General features: G+C 36.2%; 1 protein-coding gene across 1 annotated transcript in view; it reads left to right on the top strand.

Moving 5' to 3' along the window:
* The window catches only part of MAN1A2 (mannosidase alpha class 1A member 2), a 190,487-nt gene that overhangs the window by 86,174 nt on the left and 83,045 nt on the right, over positions 1-21,268 (top strand). Inside the window, exon 6 of the mRNA XM_004771062.3 lies at positions 13,835-13,929. Coding sequence (XP_004771119.1) covers positions 13,835-13,929 — 95 coding nt within the window. The remainder of the gene's footprint in view (positions 1-13,834; positions 13,930-21,268) is intronic.

Raw genomic sequence — 21,268 nt, 5'->3', positions numbered from 1 at the left:
TGTCTTTGCCCTAGGCGGAATTACACCGCCCTTACCTGGGGCCGGGGTGAGTAATCCGCTCGGGTTTGCTTTCAGGAGCTTTTGTTCCCTGAGCGCTTTCCGTAGAGTTCCAGAGGACGGGAATACAAATGGCGGCCTCCTGGTCTCCGGCCCGGAGGAGCCGAGAGCCCAGGGCCCCACTCCTCAGTGCGCCCTCAGAGAACAGCGCCCAGTTACTCCCGTCTGCCTGACCTCCGGCCGCGCTCCGAGCTCACCGAGCCTGCGACCGGTTCAAGGTAACACGGAGCTGCGAGCTTACTGTCAGCTCTGTCTCTGTAGCCGGCTTTCCCGTTCCAATACCCGCAAGCTCTGCGACACTCAGACACCCCCATCCTTCTGTGACCCTGCGGGACCTGAGGCCACGCTGACCCCGCGTGGGCTTCGCCCCGGTTTAGCCTCTGGAGCGATGTCCCTCAGCGGAACAGACTTTTAAAAGTCCTAATTTTGTGCGCGGTTGCTCCGCCGCTTGCCGGGAGCCGGCCCCTCCCCCCGGGGTCTATCTTCCCGTCGCTTTGGATTCACTTCTCTGCCGGTCCTACCTTTCAGAAAGTGGTTGTTTTTCTGTTTCCAGAATTGCTGTTCTTCTTCTCTTCGATCTGCCGATGGATTTTCAGGTGTTTGCAATCTTTAGATAAGCGATCTAGCTGATCTCCGGCTAGCTGAAGCAGTCTCAGCTTGCTACTTCTCCGCCATCTTGACTCCTCCCCCCCTTTTTTTTTTTAAGTAGCCTTCACACCCGGTATGGGACTTGAACTCACAATCCTGAGATTAAGACCTGAGATGAAATCAGGAGTTGGATGTTTAACCAACTTGAGCCACCCAGGTATCCCAGAAATACATTTTAAATTTTCAAATATTTCACAGATTTTTCTGTTATTTTTAGTTTTAAGTTTTTGGTAGGCAGTGATTAGAGAACAGTTCTACTGAGCTGTTGAGGTTTGTTTTATGATCTATTTTAAAAAGAATGTGTGCTTGAAAAGAATGTGTATTCTGCTGTGGTTTTGTTAAAATATCAATTAAGTCAAAGTAGATAATAGTGTTTGCTCAGATCTTCTGTAATTTTACTAATTTTGTGTCTATTTGGTCTGTCAAATACTAGGTGAGGAGTCTGTATGTATTTTGGAGGCCTATTTTTAGATATGTGTACACTTAGGATTGTTAGGTCTTCTTGGCTGATCCTTTTATTGTTTTATAGTTTTTCTCTATCCTTGGTCACATTCTCTGTTATTCTTCTTCTTCTTCTTTTTTTTTTTTTTTTTAAATTTGTGAGAGAGAGAGACGGAGACAGAGTAAGCATGCATACCTGCACAAGCACACAAGAGGGGGGAGGTAGAGGGAGAGGGAGAAGCTGACTCCCCTCCCTGCTGAGCAGGGAGCTGGACACAGGGCTCAATCCCATGACCTTGAGATCATGACCTGAGCCAAAGGCAGATGCTTAACTGAAGTTAGACACTTAACCAACTGAGCCACCCAGGTGCCCTCATCACATTCTCTGTTCTTAAATCTAGTTTGTGTGATACTGCCATAATTACTCTGGCTTTCTTTTATGTAGTGTTTGCCTGGTATATCTTTTAACCTAAATGTTTCAATATTTAAAGTTGGATTTCCTGAAGAAAGCTTGATAATCTTTTTAATTTGTGTGTTTAGACCCTTTACATTCAGTAAAGCTATTGATAGAGTTGCATTAAATCTACCACATTGTTAGCTGTTTTCTATTTGTCCCATCTGTTCCTCATTCCTCTTTTTTTCCTGCCTAATTTTATATTATTTTTGTGATTGTTTTATCTCCATGACAGACTTATTATTTATTCTCAATATATTTTTTTTCAGTGGTTGCTCTTTTTGTTTACTGTGTATCTTAATTCATCCTGGTTCTACCATGAGTCAATATTATGCTGCTTTGCTTGTACTGTGAAAACTTTACAGCTGTGTATTCTTAATTCTTATCAGTCTTCTTTTGTGCTGTTTTTTTGTTACTGTACATTTCTTACATTACAGGTCCATAGGGCTTTGCTACTAGCTATTTTTGCTTTAGGTGGTCAGTTATTATTTAGAGCTATTCAAAATAAGAAAAAATACACCTTTTTATCTTTCAGTCATTTTTGTTGGTCTTCATTTTTCTGTTGATTTAAGCTTCTATCTGGTATGTATTCCTTTTGTGTGAAGAGCTCACTTTAACTTTTTCTATAGTGCAGGTCTCTTGGTTGTAGATTCTCAAAGTTTCTGTTGGTCTGAAACTTCCTTCTTCAGTTTTGAAAGATAACTTTGTACTTTTCCTTTTAATACTCTATTTTAATTTTTTAAAACATTATTTATTTATTTGTCAGAGAGAGAGAGAGTGAGCGAGCGAGCATATAGGCAGGCAGAGTGGCAGGCAGAGGCAGAGAGAGAAGCAGGCTCCTTGCGAGGCAAGGAGCCGTTATGTGGGACTTGATCCCAGGACCCTGGGATCGTGGCCTGAGTCAAAGGCAGCGGTAACCGACTGAGCCTCACAGACATCCCCCTTTTAACACTTTAAAGAGGTTACTGCATTAGCTTAAGGTATGCATAGTTTGAGAAGTGTGCATTAATTCTTGTTCCTCTATATGTAATGTGTCTTTCCCGCTCCTTTGGCTGTCTTTAAGATAATTGGTTCATATTTTATTTCATGTGAGGAATCTCAGTGGTTTTACTTTTTTGCATTTGGAGGGGCAAGTAGGACTTAATTATCTTGCTTGAGGTTCTCTGAGCTTCTTAGGTGGATGGTTTGGTAGCTTTATATTTGAAAAGTTGTTACTATCTTTTAACATATTTTTTCTGCCTTTTCTTCTGGAACCCCAATCACACATGCATTAGATTGTTGGAAACCGTCTCTTCGCTCTTGAATTCACTGCTCTTTTTTACCCCACCCACGCTTTTCATTCCTGCTGTTTCAGTTTGGGTACTTTTTAGAGACCTGTCTTTGAGTTCACGGATTTATTTATTTTTTTGTTTGTTCCATTGAATCTACTTTTAATTAAGCCCGTTGAAGACTTTCTCTCTCTCAGTTTCTTTGATTTCTGAAAAATTATTTCTAGTATTCATTTGACTTTTAATAATTCCTATTTCTCTGCTACAATTTCTCATTGTCTTCATGTTTTCCACTTTATCCACTAATGAGGTCTTTTACCATGTTAATCAAAATCATTTTAAATTCTCAGATTGTTTTAATCTCACCGAGCTTGGTTTGCCACTTGCTTTTTCTCTAGAAAGTGTTTTTTTTTTTTGCTTTCTTAGGTATTTCATAATTTTTGACTGAATGCCAAATATCAAGTATAGGACAGTAAAGACTGGGGTTGATACTGTTTATGCCTGTGCTGTTAGTGTCAGTGTCAGTTTAGTCTGGAGTTGAACCAGGTTTTGGTTTTTTACTGCTGAGATTGCCCCCCATGTACCACTAGTTTCAAATTCCTCTAACATCACCTTGTAATTAGAGTGCACCTGGCAGGCAAGTTTTTGTTGACATTCTGTCTCTTCCCTCCACTTCAGGCATTTCCTGTGTTCCTGTTCCTCAGGAAGGGTCTTTTCCCACTTTGCCTCCCCGCAGGCATGGACTGTTGTTACTCCATGCTTCTTAACCTTTATGTCCATACTCTTTTCTAATTTATCTCTAAATATCGGCAGCCATGAGTTCATACTAATAGCTCTGATTTCAGCCCAACACCATAAGGTTTATTCTGGCTTTCTGCCTTTTCATATTTCTCTTTTGTGGCAGTGTGAAATCTGCTCACTACTATTCCTTCTACTCTATGAAACCACTTTCCTGCCCTCACCAGGGTGCAGCCTTGGTCAGTGCATCTTCTTCACATGGACCTCTCTGGGATTTTAGTCCCCTTTGTCCGGCTGGCTTCACCTTCCTCCTGTTGGTCTTAGGCCCTCTCCAGACAGTCTTATGCCCTCTCTACGCATACTCTCTGGGCACAGACCCCTGACTTTTGGAGCTTCTGGATTGAAATATTAAATAGTGAAAGGAGGAAGCAAATGGAACTATTTTGATGTCTTCAGTTTCAGATTTATTTCCAGATTAGACATTACAAGTTGTCCTTGAGAAAGGAAAGCATTCTTTTTTTCCTACTTTCATGCCTGTCTGGCTATGTTGAGGAAGTACTAAATTTTTTGGGTGTAGTTGACAAACTTGATTAGTTTTCATACCAAAAGGCACATGATTCAAAGTTAATTATGAACAGCTTATGAAAGAGATGTGTGGCCTTGGCTGTTTCACATTAGACTCCCTATCTGAAGTTGGAAACAAAATGTTGAAATTTTGGTTTTTTGAAATTTTGAAATTACTGTCTTAGGAAAACATTAAAATGCTGATAAAGTATATAATGTCACCAGTATTTCCATTTTTGCTGTTCTTATGCATCATACTTCAAGAATAAACATTTTGAAGTGGAGGGAAGCACATATGCTTTGGAGTTTAGAGGCTTGGGTTCCTACTCTGCCTCCTTTTCATAATGGTATTTGGCAAGCTATATATCTCTATAAGTTTCTTCCTCTATGAAAATAGGAGCGTTCACTTGAGAGTTGTAAGGATCAAGTTATGTAAAAGTGGCTAACACAGTACCTGACTCAACAGATATTACTTTACCTTTCTTCCTCTTTTGACTTTTTCCAATATGGTAAATACTCAGTGTTTCAAATGGGTGAATCCTTTTATTTATTTATTTTAAAATTTAAATTCAATTAATTAACATATAATATATTACGTGTTTCAGGGGTACAGATGTGATTCATCAGTCTCACATAAAACCCAGTGCTCATTACAAGGCATACCTTCCCCGATGTCCATCACCCAGTACCCCATTCCTTCATCCTCTCCCCTCCAGCAACCCTCAGTTTGTTTCCTCTGATGAAGAATCTCTTATGGTTTGTCTCCCTCTCTGGTTTCATCATTTCATTTTCTTTTAACTTATTTAAAAATAGATATCATAAATTCTTAGAATTTAGTTTACTCAGGTAAGAAGTATAAAGAGAACATCTTTTACTTTTCTGACTTTCTCATACAGTAGAATTGTGCTGACCTTTTTTACTTTTCTTTTTTATCATTTTATGTTGAAATATGTGATCCATATCTGTTCTGGGAAGCCAATAATAAATCTCAGATCTGCTAAAAATAAATTAAACATGGAAAAATAATTTGAATATGACATTATTATAATAGAGGATATACAGTAAATTTCTACATCTCAGCATAAGCCAGGAAATTAACTCTAATTTATAACTTGGCAGATTGCCTTTTTTATATTAAGGTAGTTTGTAGATAGAATAAAGAACATTTTACATGCATTCTGTTTTCTGGTACAGGAAACCAGATGAGGGTTACATGCCATCCTAACAAAATGTTCCTCTCGCCTATTGATTTATTAATAAAATAAATGTGAAATTTTATCATTTTATTTGCTCAGAACAAGGCTATTTATATTAAATATTTACAAGTTAAAAATATCCTGATGATTTATTATATTTACTTGATGTTAATCTCTAATACATGACATTTCTGTTACAGGATTGTCGAGTTTTTTAAATGGTTATCAAAGTGATAACCCTTCCTTAGTAAGATAATAACATAATTTGTGTGGATAACTGCATCTGAAATCTGTCAGATAAAATAGAGAAATGGTTATGTGGAATTTAATACATGTTTTACAGATAATAAAAAAAAGTAAAAGCAACAACAACAAAATCTTTCTTTACTAAACATAAATGTACTCTGTTACCTGTAGTGTAAGATTGTTTCTGAATAAGTTCAGGTATATTTTCTAAGACAAATAGAGTAGTCTTTTTGACCCAGATATTTCCTAGTTTAAGTATCAGTTATTATTGCCCTTACTGCACTAATTTTCATTTTATTTTTGGAAAACCTGATACTGCTCCAAAAATTGCTGCTATTTCCATTGACGGTTCTACCTCTTCATTCTCTAGAGGTGTGCCGGAAATTGGGCAGAAGAAGCTTTACTGCTTTACTGACTTCAGATAACATTTTTATTTATACACACACACACACACACACACACACCCATTTATATACATATTTGTTTATGATTTTATTAATTTGACAGAGAGAGACCCAGTGTGAGAGGGAACACAAGCACAGGGAGTGGGCAGGGGAGATGCAGTCTCCCTGCTAAACAGGGAGCCTGAAAGTGGGACTCTATCCCAGGACCCCAGAATCCTGACCTGAGCTGCAGGCACTGCAGACACTTAATGACTGAGCCACCCAGGTACCCCTCAGATAACATTTTTAAATGCACTCCAACATTTTCCTATTAAATGTGTGAGTTCATCGCTACATCTGTACACATTCTTACATGTTTAAAGTTATAACCAGAACCAATCATAGTTGTTGATTATAGTATGATTGTTGGTTTTTCAGATCAGAAGACAGAGTTTGGAGCTAACACAGAAGCTAGAAATTAGAAGTGAAATCCAGTATAGGAGGGATCCACAGAGGAGAGGCTCAAAATTCTGCATACACGAAACTGTATTTAGACCACATTTACTTCCTGCATGTTTATAGACCTCTACCATAATTTTCTGCCTAAAATAGACCCTTCCACATTCTCTGTCTGATAAAGAACTTCAAGGCCCAGCTCAAAGGTTATTTTAAGCAACTCTGCTTAGGCTAATTTACATACAATAAAGTGCATTCACTTTAAATAGGATGTAATTAAATGTGTAGTTTAAATTTTAACAAATGTGTGATAAGCTGTTGGAGGGAATACAAATGAGACAACCTTTTGGAAAATAATTTGGTGGTGTCAAGAAAACATTTAATATGTAAAATTCTCTTTGACCCGGTAACCTGCCTCTAGGGATATATTATCTAAAAGTAACAACATGGATACTTAAGAAATATTTAGAAAGATATTTTTTTGCAATAGTGTTTTTAGTAGCCAATATTTGAGAAGAACTGAATATTCATCTAGAGTGGAATGTTTGTATAAATTAATTCATTTCTCACTTATACAACTGTGAACCTAAGTTTGATATATTTTATCTAGGAAAAATATGCTTGATATATTCAATGACAAAAGCAAATTATAGACCTATAGTTGTAGCGTGGAGGGTGTGTGTGCCTGCTTGCATGCGTGTGTGTATATATTCTGTTCATTTAGTTAGTTAGCCATTTCAGTATTTGGGGCAAGAAAAATGGCAGCTTGGATGCAGATGGTTGTAGAAATGAGAGATTAAAGGATTTCAGGAGATTTGGGAGGTAAATTCCAAAGGATTGGGTGATACTTTGTAAGGGGTTATGAGTCAGAAGGAGGACTTGGTTCCATCTCTAGTTTCAGGGTTTTGGTACTGATGACAGGACAGTATTAGAAATTGAGCGCTTTAAGAACATTGGATTAGGAGTGGAAGATCATCAATTCATTATAAGTATTTTGAGTTTGAGGGGATTTTGCTATATTTATGTGGAAGTAGGTAGTAAACAGATGTAACGGAGCTGGTGCTTTTTGGAGAAGTCTTGATGTGAAATATAAATGTGGGAGTCAGCTGCTGTGTACCTGATAGTTGAAAGCAAGCACATGTGAAGTTGCTCAGGGAGACAATTTAGGATAGGAAGCTAGGAAGAGGTTGGAATCAAGCCTGGAGGAACACAGCATTGAAGGTCAGATATAAGGAAGATGAGTCAGTGAAGGAGGTAGGGAGATTGTGGGGTTACTGAACACAAGGGAGGGAAGTATTTTAAGAAGGAACTGGTCAGTAATTGTTATACCCGAGTTTTTGCGTCCGAGAGACCACCAAGGAGCCAACACCAATGCAGTCACACGAGGGTTTATTTGACAAGCTTAAACTTGGGCCCAAGTATACCCGACAGAGTGGAGTAGGGACTTGGACTCCGAACCAGATTATAGACAAAGTTTTTAAAGGCAGGGTAGGGGTGGACTGGGCAGTAGGTGAGGACAAAGGGGGTGTTCAGAAGGACTATCAGGGTAAAGAAGACTATAAGGATATTGGAGGCCTGGTTATCGTCAAGCCAAGGCCGTTCTTCCCTCTGATGAGGCACCAACATGGAGATAATTGGGAGTTTCCTGGTGGAATGTCACATTTCTTCTATCAAGCATCCTTGTTGGTGAGATTTAGGTTTAACTTTATTTCCATTTTCTTCCGCCTCAGCCTCCTTCAGTTTTATGGAGGAGGATGATGTTAGGGCTTGAGGAACTGAGTTACTTGTCTCTGGAAGTTGGGCTATTGATAAGATAGCTTCTTTGTTGTAAATCAGTAGGACATTTGTAAACCAAGGGAGACTCCTATCTTGCAGGATTGTGATCCCTGCAAGTTAACCATTTGTTTTTCTTTTAGGGCAGCCAGGGGTGTCTGAGGAATGCCACACATATTACCCAGGGGAGCCGGTGGAGAGGGGGTGCAAGATGCCAGCTTTTGCTTTGTCCTCCTTTGCCAGCCTCCTGCTCCCTCATCATAGTGATCTGTGCTCAAGTGTGTGACTAATCATTAGCAAGATGCAGTTCAATGAAATGAGGGGTACAGAAGCCATGTTGGAATAGGATGAGGAATGAATGGGAGGAGAGGAAATGGATACAATAAATTGGACAGTTTTGTGAAAATTGCAAAGTTACTTATGTTATTATGTTAGTAGCAAGAAAAGACAGAATAAAAATCTACTTAGCAATTGTATGTTCTTAGAGTAAGAAGGATGGAAATCCATCATAATACTATTTGGTTCAGAATATAGGAGCTGTGTATGATTTTAAAAATTTTCATTTTCCTTCTTTTTAAATATATAACAAAATATGGATGATTTTTTTTTTATCCATCAGGATCCAGTTAAGAGACAAACCATGCCAATATTTGAACAGAGAGAATTTAATATACAGATTATTAACTAGGCACAAAGTCACCTAGGTAAGTGCTAGATTAAAAAGAATATTCTGAAGTATCATGGAGGTGCCTGCTACAGGGTTGAGGGAACATGGGGATGAGTTTTCAATGACTAAATGTTAGAAACTGTAAGAGGAAGGGCTAAGCAGTGCTGAAATTCAGACCTCTGACGAAAATGTGCTGGCACCTTGGTGCTCTTGCTGCTGTCTTTCCAATGAGGGCAAGGTCATGAAGCTGGTTCTGCTAGCATCAGAAAAAAGTGGATTTAGCTGCTGCTACAGGAAGGCAGAGCTGCTGCTGATCTGAAGGGTTAGGAAAGCAAAACACCATAGTGCCTGTGTCCCTGCACACTTCTGCCAGGAATACCAGGGGTACAAGGCCTTGACTGCTCTTTACTTAGGTCTTTAGGGTTATGCTTACAGGGATGAATTAAGGTCCTCAAATGGGCTTGCTTTCACTTACTGTAAAAGAGATTCTCTAAGCTCAGTGTTCTTTTTCTGCAACACAACCCATCATGTGTACAGGAATCCACCACGGACTCTTCGAATCATCTCTCCTGAGATTTAGGTGGGGGTGCAGGTGGGGCAAGTACAGACAGTGTAGATTAACTTAAATCTTTGGCTGATACTTTGCCATGAATAAAATAGTCCTCTGGTCTCTGACCCACTAGTCAGAGATACTTATGACTCTATGGGTATTCATGAAAATGTAGTATGCTAACTTGTTAGTTTGCAAATAGAATAATTCTTACATTTCATTATGAGTTTAGATACTGTTTGCAGGCTCATTTTGAGGGAGAGGTGTGTACGAATATGTTAACCTGCAGTTTGGTAGTAACCTTCCCTTGATTCTGATGAACACCTGTCTAGCCTTTAAGGATGTTCATGGTGATGATGAAAATTCATCCAGAATGCAATGTAGAGAGTCAAAAAGAGAAATTAAGAAAAAGAGTTGAGAGATATAAAATAATGAGAGATTTCAAAGAATGTTTAGAAGTGTTAGACGAGTTTAATGGAATAAAGGATAGAGAATCAATATTTGAAAAGATATCAAGAATAAGGAGGAAATACTAAGGCTTCTAAAGAGAAAGGGCTGATTGCTTACAGAAGGATGACAGCTGACAGCAGAGTGTCCAGTAGCAGTAGACACCTGAAGATGCTGGGGTGATATCTTTAGATCGCTAAGATAAAATAACTGCCAACTCAGACTGTTATATTAGTCAAACTATCATTCAAAAGGGGGGGGGGATGTAAGATACAGGACAAAGAGATGTGCAGTGAATTAGTCAAATACTTGAGGTATTTAATTGTTGACTACAAAAAGTAAGATTAATGAGAGGTGTAGGAATGTCTTTGTTTACATTTGTGTCTATATCAAGATGTCAGTAATCTCTGTCTTTATCTAATTAGTGAAATTGCCAAGCAAGAACATGGACTCTGGAGCTAGAATGTCTAGGATTAAATTCAGGCTTACCATTGACTGGTTATGTGACCTTGGGCAAATTAACTTACTTGTGTTAAACCTCAGTTTCCTACTCTGTAAAATGGGAGTAATGGTATTTATCTCATTGGGTTGTTGTGAGACAATTAACAACAACAGTTAATAGATATGTGTGTCATTATCATCATTGTTATCATCCCAACCTTTCTGTAGAATATCTTAAAAGTCTTAAAACCTTTGCATGTTAATGTCAAGTATTTTGGGGATATGAAGTTGGTATGGAAGAGAAATAAGATAGTTACTTGTTTATTACAAATCTCAGGCATGCAACAGGCAATGAACAGAGTAGATATGTGAGAGCCCACATACACGCACATGCACTGTTACTGAGAATCAGTAAGGAGAGAAGTAGAGCATGGAAGGGGATCAGGAGGCTTTAATTTCAAAGAAGATGGTCAGCGAGTATGTGCAAGGTTTACATTTGTATAGGGACCTGAAAGAGGTAGGAGAGGGCCATGAGAATGGCTTCTCCTGAAGGAGAAGAGAGAACCTTTTTCTAAGAGCATTTTGTTGAAAGGAACAGGAGACGAAAAGCCACTGAAGCAAAGCGCAAAAGCATAACTGACATTGTTAGAAAACAACTAAAACAATTAGTAGGGCTAAGTAGTTGTTGGAAAAGAAAGAAAGGAGAGAGTGAGGCATAGAAGTCTTAGAGGTTCATCGCTTGTAAAGATTTATAGCCTCTTAAAGGACTTCTCCGAGTGAGATGGGGAGTCATTTGGGCATTCTGAACTCTTCAGTTCTATATTCTCTGCTAGGTTGAAAACAGGCTGTGGGATATTACATTAGTAATTTAATTCAATAAAGAAACCAAAAGCATCCATATTTCTTTTAAAAAAAAATTTAAATTCACTTAATTAACATAAACTGTATTACTGGTTTCAGAGATTGAGGTCAGTGATTTATTAGTCTAGTATAATATGGAGTGCTCATTACATCACGTGCCCTCCTTAATGCCCATCACCCAGTTGCCCCATTCCCCCACCTCCTTCCCCTCAAGCAACCCTCAGTTTGTTTCCTGTGATTTAGAGTCTCTTATGGTTTGTCTCCCTCTTTGATTTTATCTTGTTTTATATTTTCCTCTCTTCCCTAATGATCCTCTGTTTTGTTTCATAAATTCCACTAGAGTGAGATCATGTGATAATTGTCTTATCTCTGATTGACTTATTTGGCTTAGTATAATACTCTCATTCTGTCCACATCATTGCAAATGGCAAGATTCCCCTTTTTGATGGCTGCGTAATATTCCATCTCCCTCCCTCTCTCTTTCTCTCTCTCTCTCTCTCTCTCATTCTCTCTCTCTCTCACACACACACACACACACACACACACACACACACACACCCCACATCTTTATCCATTCATCTGTTGATGGACATCTGGGCTCTTTCCATAGTTTGGTTATTGGACATTGCTTTGGAGACCTTTGACATAGAGGCTCCAAACTGAGACTGGGTCATAATATCCAATTAGGAAAAGGAGTATGTTCTCCTATATGCTTCAAGCCTATCTTTCTCCAGTTGATTCCAAACTGATCAGATACTTAAGCTTCCATCCATATCTTCACTGCAGTCAAATGTTTTTGATAATATATTAGATCCTTCAAATAAGTAAGTAGTTGACAGTCTGGAATGGATCAAAGTTCTACACTGAGGTTACATTGAACAAAGCACCCCAACATTACTGGGGGTTAAAGGTATTAGAAATATGTGCAAGCTGACAAAGAAATATGACATTAAGATGTTTTGCAAGGTTTCTTAAATGAGGCAAAACCTCTTTGCACAACTTTTAAATAGATATTCTCATACATCAACAGTTTACCATTTCCTTAATGAATACCTATTTTGGCACAAAAGTCTCAATGAAAAATGTAACAATTTAAGGTTAAAGTTTTAATAATTTTCTCATATTCATCTCATTAATTCAGAAAAGCAAATATAAACTGTTCTCTTTATATTAACATTTATACATTACAAAAGTCACGTTGCATTATATAGTGAACAGCAGTACTGCTTATGTATACCATGAAGATGAAAAGGACTAAGGTCTTACCTAATATTAATATTATGGATTTATTAATCACATATTTTTATATTACATCTTTTCTACATATAAAAACTGATAGTCAAAATGGTAAAATGACTTACAAACATAAACATTTTCTAAGTAGAAAGCATTCTCATTTCACTTCTAGGAGTAAATTTCCCAAAGATAGTTTCTAATTTTCACCTTCTTTACACTATTAGTAACAGATAACATATATAGTAACCAGTTATAATACACAACACCCCCAATCCCTAATATTTATATCACCGAGAACAATTTCCTTATATAGTGTACTTGTCTTAATTTCTTCACAAATCTACAAACTCTTCAATGTTAAATAAATCATTGCCCTACATACCCTATTTTCAGAAACATATTTTGGAGGCAACAGCAATATTTAAAACACATTATTTTTTGGCATGCAAAATTCAAAATGTATCAAAGTAAGAAAATAAGTCTCTTTTCCAGTCCTATTTCTCAACCACACAGTTCCTTCAACAACACAAACAGCTTCAGGTTCTTAAATATCTAGTAAATATTTTGTGCTCAATCAGTTCCACAATGTGCATGGCTCCTAGTCTTGTCACATTAAATCCTCATTTTCTGACCCTCCCAGAAGTGGAAATCCTGTTACGGTTTACACACACACACACACACACACACACACACACACACCACACACACAGTTTTTGTCTTTGTCTTTCTCAAACATGAATACTACCGTGCTCTATTCTGAACTTGCTTCTTTCACTTCATGGTACCTTGGAGATCTTTCCAAATCTGTCCACTAAAGTAACGACCTTTTCTTTAGTGGCTGCAGAATTTCTCCTTGTATGGATATACTGGAATTTATTTAGTCCCCTATGTGACAGATATATGTCTCCAAACTATGTGACTATATAAGATAAATTCCAAAATGGGAAATTTTGGAAAATTTAAATTTTCTTTTTAAAAATAGGACAAACCTTTACAGAAAATGTTGAGATGTAACATGTTGTTAGTATTTCAAGAACATTTATCCAAATTGGTTGCATGTTTTTGTTTTAATATTTGTACTAAGCTTAAATACCTTTGTATGGATATTTCATAACCCGACGTTTTCTCTAAGACTTTTGCCATCTGAAAATACGGGTAATATTAACACCAAAACCATATCCTTCCCTTTCAGTAATTATAATTTCAGGATATTACACACTGGTAGTTTTCCTCAGTATCTAGTTTACAAACATCTTCTCTGATTGCTGTATCCTTCATGGTATGAAAGAGATGCCATTATTCCCCCTTGAACTTCTTCCCCAAGATCAGCAGATGATAGTGGCTATAATTTATGAGTGGGTGGCTCTAAATTTTTTTTATAAAAAGTGTTTTTATGTTTTCATCTCAGATATTCAAGATTAAAGCAGTTCAACTGGCTGAGAAACTCCTTCCTGCCTTCAACACGCCTACTGGGATTCCTTGGGCAATGGTGAATCTGAAAAGGTAAATTTTTTATTCCTGTTCTGAAAGAATTAGATTAACTCAATGTTAGAAATTTCTAACAATCTTCTGCCATCATACTTTCTAAGACTTAAGTTGTTTTTCTCTCTCTATATATGCAGAAATATATTTCTTTAAAGCATTCTTTTTTTTTTTGAGTGCTTTACTTTTTCACAGTTCACTTGTCATAACTCTATTCCAGTTTCTCCAAGGCTATTTCTTTTCCTCACCTGTTTGTTTCTTTAATTTGCTTATTCATTTCCATTTTGTGCTATAATGGATTCAGAGTGCTTTCCCTCTCTAATTTTTTGTACACTATCTGTTGATCTTCTTCTAAGTCAAAATGGAACACAAATATGCGTTAAAATCAGGGCTTCCTGTAGCTGAATGATAAAGACAGAACTAACTCATGATGTTGATTAAAGGGTCCCTATTATTGTATTTGTACTATTGATGTTCAAAGTGAACTCAGCATTCTTTGCACTTTGTTTCATTCTGATAGAAGACACTGTTCACTTAAATGAAAAAAATTTTAGGTTAACTTTATAAATCATGCAAAGGTATACAATTAATATTTTAAAAATTGAGTAATGTCAACATATTTAACTTGCATTGAAATAATTTATGCTGACAGAAATTTTTGCCACTTTGGTTTTTCTCCAAAAGAAATTTATTATTGCTCTTAATGTTAGAGCTTGGGAATTACATGAAAATTTGACTCTTGTTCTCCTTACCTTCAGGCCCTTTAGAATAAAAGTTAGGAGAATTTATTTTTCTGGAGTTGTGATTCTATGACAGCCTTATCTGGAAAACCAATCTATTTTAGTCACTTCTTTGTAATGGAGAGTTATAGAGTTTAGATTTCCACTGAGAAATTTTTTTCCACTGAAAAAAATACCGAGAAATTAGTATTTAATACTGAACATTAAATTTAACTTTACTCTTCTCCAGTTTCATGCACTATATATAATATAAATTACCTCCTTGCGAGGGGAATAAGTTGACTGGAAATGGTCAAATGATGTAAATGCACCTATTCTCATTCTTAGTTTTATGGCAGATTTTCTGATGTTTCCTTCAGCACCATTGCCAGAATCCTATAACTTTCTTACATAAGAAATTTAATTTAGGGGTGTCTGGGTGGTTCAGTGGGTTAAAGCCTCTGCCTTTGGCTCAGGTCATGATCCCAAGGTCCTGGGATCTAGCCCGGCATCAGGCTCTCTGCCCAGCCAGGGAGCCTTCTTCCCTTCCTTTTTCTCTGCCTGCCTCTCTGCCTACTTGCGATCTCTGTCTCTCAAATAAATAAAATCTTTTTAAAAATTTTAATTTAAAATTTAATTCTGAGATGAAGAAAGGATGCAGGACTTCTTTTTGTCTCTGGAAGAAAAAATCTAGCTTACATCACAAAACTTCAAACCCAGATTGAGATGAAAGTAGAAAGGTATTCAACAGTCATGTCTTGCACATTTTTATAAATGTAATTTTCATTTAGCTTCTTTATATGTATTCATACAAATACATATCTTACTGAGTTTCTAGATCATAAATGTAATTATTTACCTATTTTTTCAGAGTTTTTTTTTTCTTTCTCTTTTGTTGAGGTCTGCCGATGTCTTACACATAGACTTTTCTCTGCTCTCTTGCTGCCTGAAAGCCAACCCATGTTAACAACCAGGCATATTTATCTTCTATAATATGATACAGCATACAGAAACACATGTTCTGTGCAGCTTTTTAAAATTTTGTAGGGGTTTTTTGGATGGTTGTTTTTGTGCCTCTTATTTTTCTTAAGTTATTTCTCATTAGTGTTTCTTGGAAGTACTCTTCCAGATCTTCTGATACAGATCTGAATCAGTCTTTGCAATGACTACATAGTGAAACATACTGTAATACATTGGTTATAATGTTATACCGTAATTTATTCCATCATTTCCATATCAATGATGTTTGTTTGTTATTTTGCTACCATAAACATTGTTACAATAGTATCCTATTAAATAGGTCCTTGTATAATGGGGATTTTTCTCTGAAAGTGATTCTCAAGAAAATGATTGCTGGAGCAGAGACTCTGTGTGTCTTTTTATTCTCAAGTGTGGGATTGCTGGATCAAAGGGTATATGCATTTTATGTTTAGTAGTATTCCCAAAATGTTGTCCAAAAAGACTTTATTTCATCATATTTCTACCTATAATGTGTAAGATACCTAAATGTCTGTAGGTGTTTAAGTTCTTTTTAATTTTTGATAGATTGATAACTCTGAAGTGTTACTCATTGTTATCTTCATTTGTATTCTCTGGTTAGTGAATTTGAACATCCTTTTCATAAATATATTGGACATTTAAATGTACTTTTTTGCTTTATTTATAATTTTTTATTCATACGTTTTAAATTTTTATATATTCAAATAAATCTTTTTTAACTTTTGGGTTTATAATTTTTATTAAGAAGGTTGTTTCCATCTGTATTTTATAAGTCTTCTGGATTTCCGTTAAAGGTTTCTATAATATGCTTTTTTTTTAAAAAAATTATTTTTTATTTATTTTCAGCATAACAGTATTCATTATTTTTGCACCACACCCAGTGCTCCATGCAATCAGTGCCCTTTACAGAAAATTTCATCAAGTATGGTGTTAGCTGTAGATGTTTCATCAGTTGCCTTTGCCAGGCTCAGGATGTTCGGCTCTCTCCCTATTTCACTTAAGTTTTTGTCATGAATGGGTGTTGAATGTTGCCACATACTCCTTTTTCTTCATCTGTGAGATGATAACATTTTTCACCTTTGTTCTGTTAATGTGGTAAATTACCTGTTGGATTTTCAAATGTTAAACCAATTTTGAATTCCTGGGATAATCCTTGGCCCTAATGTATTATCCTCTTTATATTTAGCCGTATTTGGTATATTAGAGTTACCTGCCTTCATAAAATGAAGTGGAAAATAATCTTCCTTTATTTTCTGAAAGCATTTGTGTTGTATTAGTGTTACTTTTTAACTACCTGGGCTGAAAATTTGCTTTGTGGGAAGATTTTTAATAGCAAATTCAACTTTCATATATATACATATAATATATAGGTATTCACATTTTGTATCAATTTTAGTTGATAGTATTCTTAAGGAATTTCTCCATTTCATGGAGGTTATAAAACTTCTCGGTGTGCAATTATACATATTACTTTCTTATGCCTCTCATTTTCTAGGCTTTGTAGTGATAATCCCTCTTTCATTCCTGATACTGGTAATCTGTTTTCTCTTTTTATCCGTCTAGGTAGGCATTTATTAATTTTGTTAATCTTTTCAAAGAACTAACATTTGTCTTTAGCTGCATTTAGTAACATTAACTCTGTTAGTTTTTTGTTTCATTATTTTTACTTTTTCCTTCCTTAGAGTTATTTAGCTCTTTTTAAAAAGCTTTTTACATTGGAACTCTAGGTATTTGATTTTTATATTTTTCTTTTTTTCCTAATAAGCTTTTTTTCTATAAGAATTTTACTTATTTGTTTATCTGTTGTTTTCTTTTCCTATAAGAATTTTAAACTGTAAATTTCCCTTTAATGACCCAGGTATTTTAATATATTTTTTTTCATTATTACTCAGTTAAAAAATTTTATAATTTTCCTTAGGATATCTTCTATGAAAGTCACTTATTTCTAATTGTGTTGTTTAGTTTGCCAAATTTTAGAAACAGGAAGATAGCTTAGCTATCTTTTTTTTAAAAGATTTTATTTATTTGAGAGAGAGGATGTATGACTGTGTATAAGGGCAGGGGCAGAAGGAATGTGGAGGAAATGTGGAGAAGCATACTCCCTGCTGAGCGGGGAGCCCAACATGGGGCTCATTCCCAGGACCCTGAGATCCTGACCTGAGCTAAAGGCAGGTGCTTAACCAACTGAGCCACCCAGGCGTTCCTTAGATATCTTATTGTTTTGATTTCTAATTTAATTTAATTGTGATCATAAAGGATACTCTATATAATTTAAATCAATTTAAACCTCTTGTGCTTGTTTATGGCTCAGCTTGTGGTCTTTTTTGGCAAATACACTTGAATCTGTATTTTGCAGTTGGTGGGGTAATGTTTTATAAATATTAGGTTAAGCTAGTTGATGATGGTGTTTAGCTATCTGTCTTTCCTGATTTTTAATTACTTTAATTAACTTAATGAAGTTAATGATATACTTTTTTATTTCTGTCAGGTTTTTGCTTCCGTATTTTGAGGCTTTACTTTTTGGTACTTACATGTTTATGATACATCTTTCTGATGACTTCACCCTTTTATCATTATGATATGCCCCTCTTCATCTCTGGTAATATTTTTACTTGGGAGTTTGTTTCATCAGATGCTAATATAGCTACTCCCCCATTCTTATGGTTACTGCTTTTTTGGTGTATTCTTTAAATTTTCAACCTAACTGTATCATAGTTTTAGTCCTTTTGGAGACAGCATGAGTTGGATTTTGCCAGTATGAAAATACTAGACCTTTAACATGTAGTTAGTGATGCAATCTGATTTAAATTCTCTGTTTTCCCTTCCTTCATTTCTTCTGTCCTAATTTTTGAATTGGTAAATGTTTTAGAATTCTCTTGGTTTATTTATTAGTGTTCTTATTTAATACATTTTTGGAGTGGTTGCTATAGAAATCACACCGTACATAATTAATTTTCCATTTAACAGTTAATATTGTACTACTTATGTGCAGTATTATTTCAGCTATATCTGTCCATTTTTATCCTGTCTTCCATCCTTTATATGCCATAGTTGTGAAGTGAATTGCATTTAATACACTCTAAGTCTCAAAATACATTGTTAAAATATTAAATAGATCTATTTACTTTATAGAATGGAGGGGATTAGCCAGTGCTCTTCATTTCTCTTTGTAGATCTGACGTTTAATCTGATACCACTTCATTTCAGCCTAAAGAACTTTAGTTAGCATTTCTTTGTAGTGCTCATCTATAGGGGTGAATTCTCACTATATTCTTTGAGAAGTTTTTACTTTGCATTTATTCTCAAAGAATTTTTTTTTTTTTTAGTGAATGATAAACTTGTGATTGGTGAATTTTTCTTTCTATACCTTAAAAACATTGTTTTTCTCTCATCTGTTTTCCATTGTTTCTGGTAACTCAGAATTTAAATGATTTTTGTCCTCTGTGTGTGTGTGTATACATACTGTCTTTTTTTCCCTTCTGAATACTTTTAAGGTTTTTTTTCTTTATTCTTGGTTTTCAGTCTTTTGACTAAAATATGCCTCTTAGTGTTTCCTCTAAAAGGAAAGTTCCTTTTTGTTGTTGTTTCTTCTGTATCCTCCTTAGGCTTTGCTGATGAACATGTTGAATCTGAATGTTTGGGTCTTTCATTACATACATACAGTGGTAAAATTTTGGCCATTAATTCTTCAAATGTTTTTTCCTGCCCTATTCTTTTTGTTTTGTTTTGTTTCGTTTTTTTAAAGAGATTTTATTTATTTATTTGACAGAGATCCCAAGTAGGCAGAACTGCAGGCAGAGGGAGAGGAAGGGAAGCAGGCTCCCTGCTAACCCTGAGATCATGACCTGACCGAAGGCAGCGGCTTAACCCACTGAGCCACCCAGGCGCCCTCCTGCCCTATTCTTTATCTCCTTCTGAATTTCATTTACTTGTATTTCAGAATTTGTATTTCTGTCTCACAGGTACCTGAAGCCTTTGTTTTATTTTTGTCTTTTTTTTTCCTGTTTTCTTCAGACTGAGTAATTTCCATTAATCTATCTTCATGTTCACTGACTCTTATGTTGCTCTAATCTGCTCTTAAGCCCATCTAGCAGAATCTTTAGAATTTTGATCTGATGCTCTCTCATTCTGAGATAGAGATTTTGTCTTTTCATTCACTGTGAACACATTTTCTCTATTTCATGAAGTTGAATTAGAATATCTGGCTTAAAGTCTTAGTATTCTAATACCTGGGTAATCTTGGAATTGGTCTTGGTTGGTTATCTTTTCACTTGAGGCTAGGTAACATTTTGATTAATCCTGGATATTCTGAAAGTTCTGTTTGGAAATTCTGGATTCTGTTATAATTTTCACAGGGGTTGTGTGTGATTGTGTGTGTGTGTGAGAGAGAGAGAGAGAGAAAGAGAGAGATTGAGATTAAGTAATCGTTTTACTTCTTAGTTGGATCCAAACATCAAACAGTGTCTCAGTTCATTTCATTTCTTTATCTTTAACTGGTTTGCTTTGAGTCTGTTTGCAAGCATTAACGATTCACTTGGCAACCAGAGACAAAGACTTCATATTACAGAACTAGAGGCTTCCTTTCTCTTGTTCTCTCTCTTCCCCAGGACTTTTTCTTCCTTCTTTTTTTAGTAGCTGTAATTGCTGCAAAAACTGGTATCTGATTCTTTAAGACACCAGTGTTCTATCAGGTTTTCACTCTTCTGCCTATATGGGCTTTAGATTTTGGGATAAGAGCTATGAGAAAGTGTGAAACTTAATCTCATGCTAGCCTGTTTTTGCTAGTTTCCACTGTCCTTGGAATCTGACCACTTTTGTTTATTCTTCAGGGACTTTAGGCCGTTGTCATTTTGTATTTTGTTCAGAGGTTATAACTTTTTTCTGCAGGAGAGACTAGTTGAGTCATTAGTAGATTTCAGGGGTCACAATGAGAGCAGAAATTAGAAAAATTTTGTTAGGTTTTATGCATAGATTCTTCATTATTAAAAGTGCTGGAGGGGCATCTGGGTGGCTCAGTCAGTTAAGTGTCCAGCTGTTGATTTCAGCTCAGGTCATGATCTAATGGTCCTGAGAGCTAACTCCATATGAGGCTCCATTCTCAGAGTGGAATCTGGTTGAGATTCTCTCTCTCCCTCTGCCCCTCCCCCTGCTTGTTCTTGCTTTCTCTCAAATAAAATCTTTTTAAAAATGCTATAAAATGGTATTTATAAATTTTTGTTCTTTACTGCTAGAATATAGAATATAGTTGTTTTGTAAACTTATTCTGAATTCAGGGGTGCCTGGGTGGCTCAGTGGGTTAAAGCCTCTGCCTTCGTCTCCGGTCGTGATCCTGGGTCCTGGGATCGAGCCCCACTTTGGGCTCTCTGCTCAGCAGGGAGCCTGCTCCCGCCTCCACCCCCGTCTGCCTCTCTGCCTACTTGTGATCCCTGTCCATCAAATAAATTAATGAAATCTTAAACTTATTCTGAATTCAGCAATCTTGCTGAATTTGAATTCTCTCCTTAACATCAGTAATTTATCTGAGATTATTCTGTATTTTTTTCATATAAAATCATCTGATCTGTGAATAAGGATGGTTTCAGTTTTATCCATTCTGCCTCCCACCCCCTTATCGTACTGGCTGGAACTTAAAGCACAGTATT

The sequence above is a fragment of the Mustela putorius genome, unplaced genomic scaffold (assembly GCF_011764305.1).
Source record: "Mustela putorius furo isolate JIRA1106 unplaced genomic scaffold, ASM1176430v1.1 tig00000585_pilon_pilon_pilon, whole genome shotgun sequence".
Lineage (NCBI taxonomy): Eukaryota > Metazoa > Chordata > Mammalia > Carnivora > Mustelidae > Mustela > Mustela putorius.
Note: the sequence above shows the minus strand (reverse complement) of the source record. Positions and strands in the feature narration are given on the sequence as shown.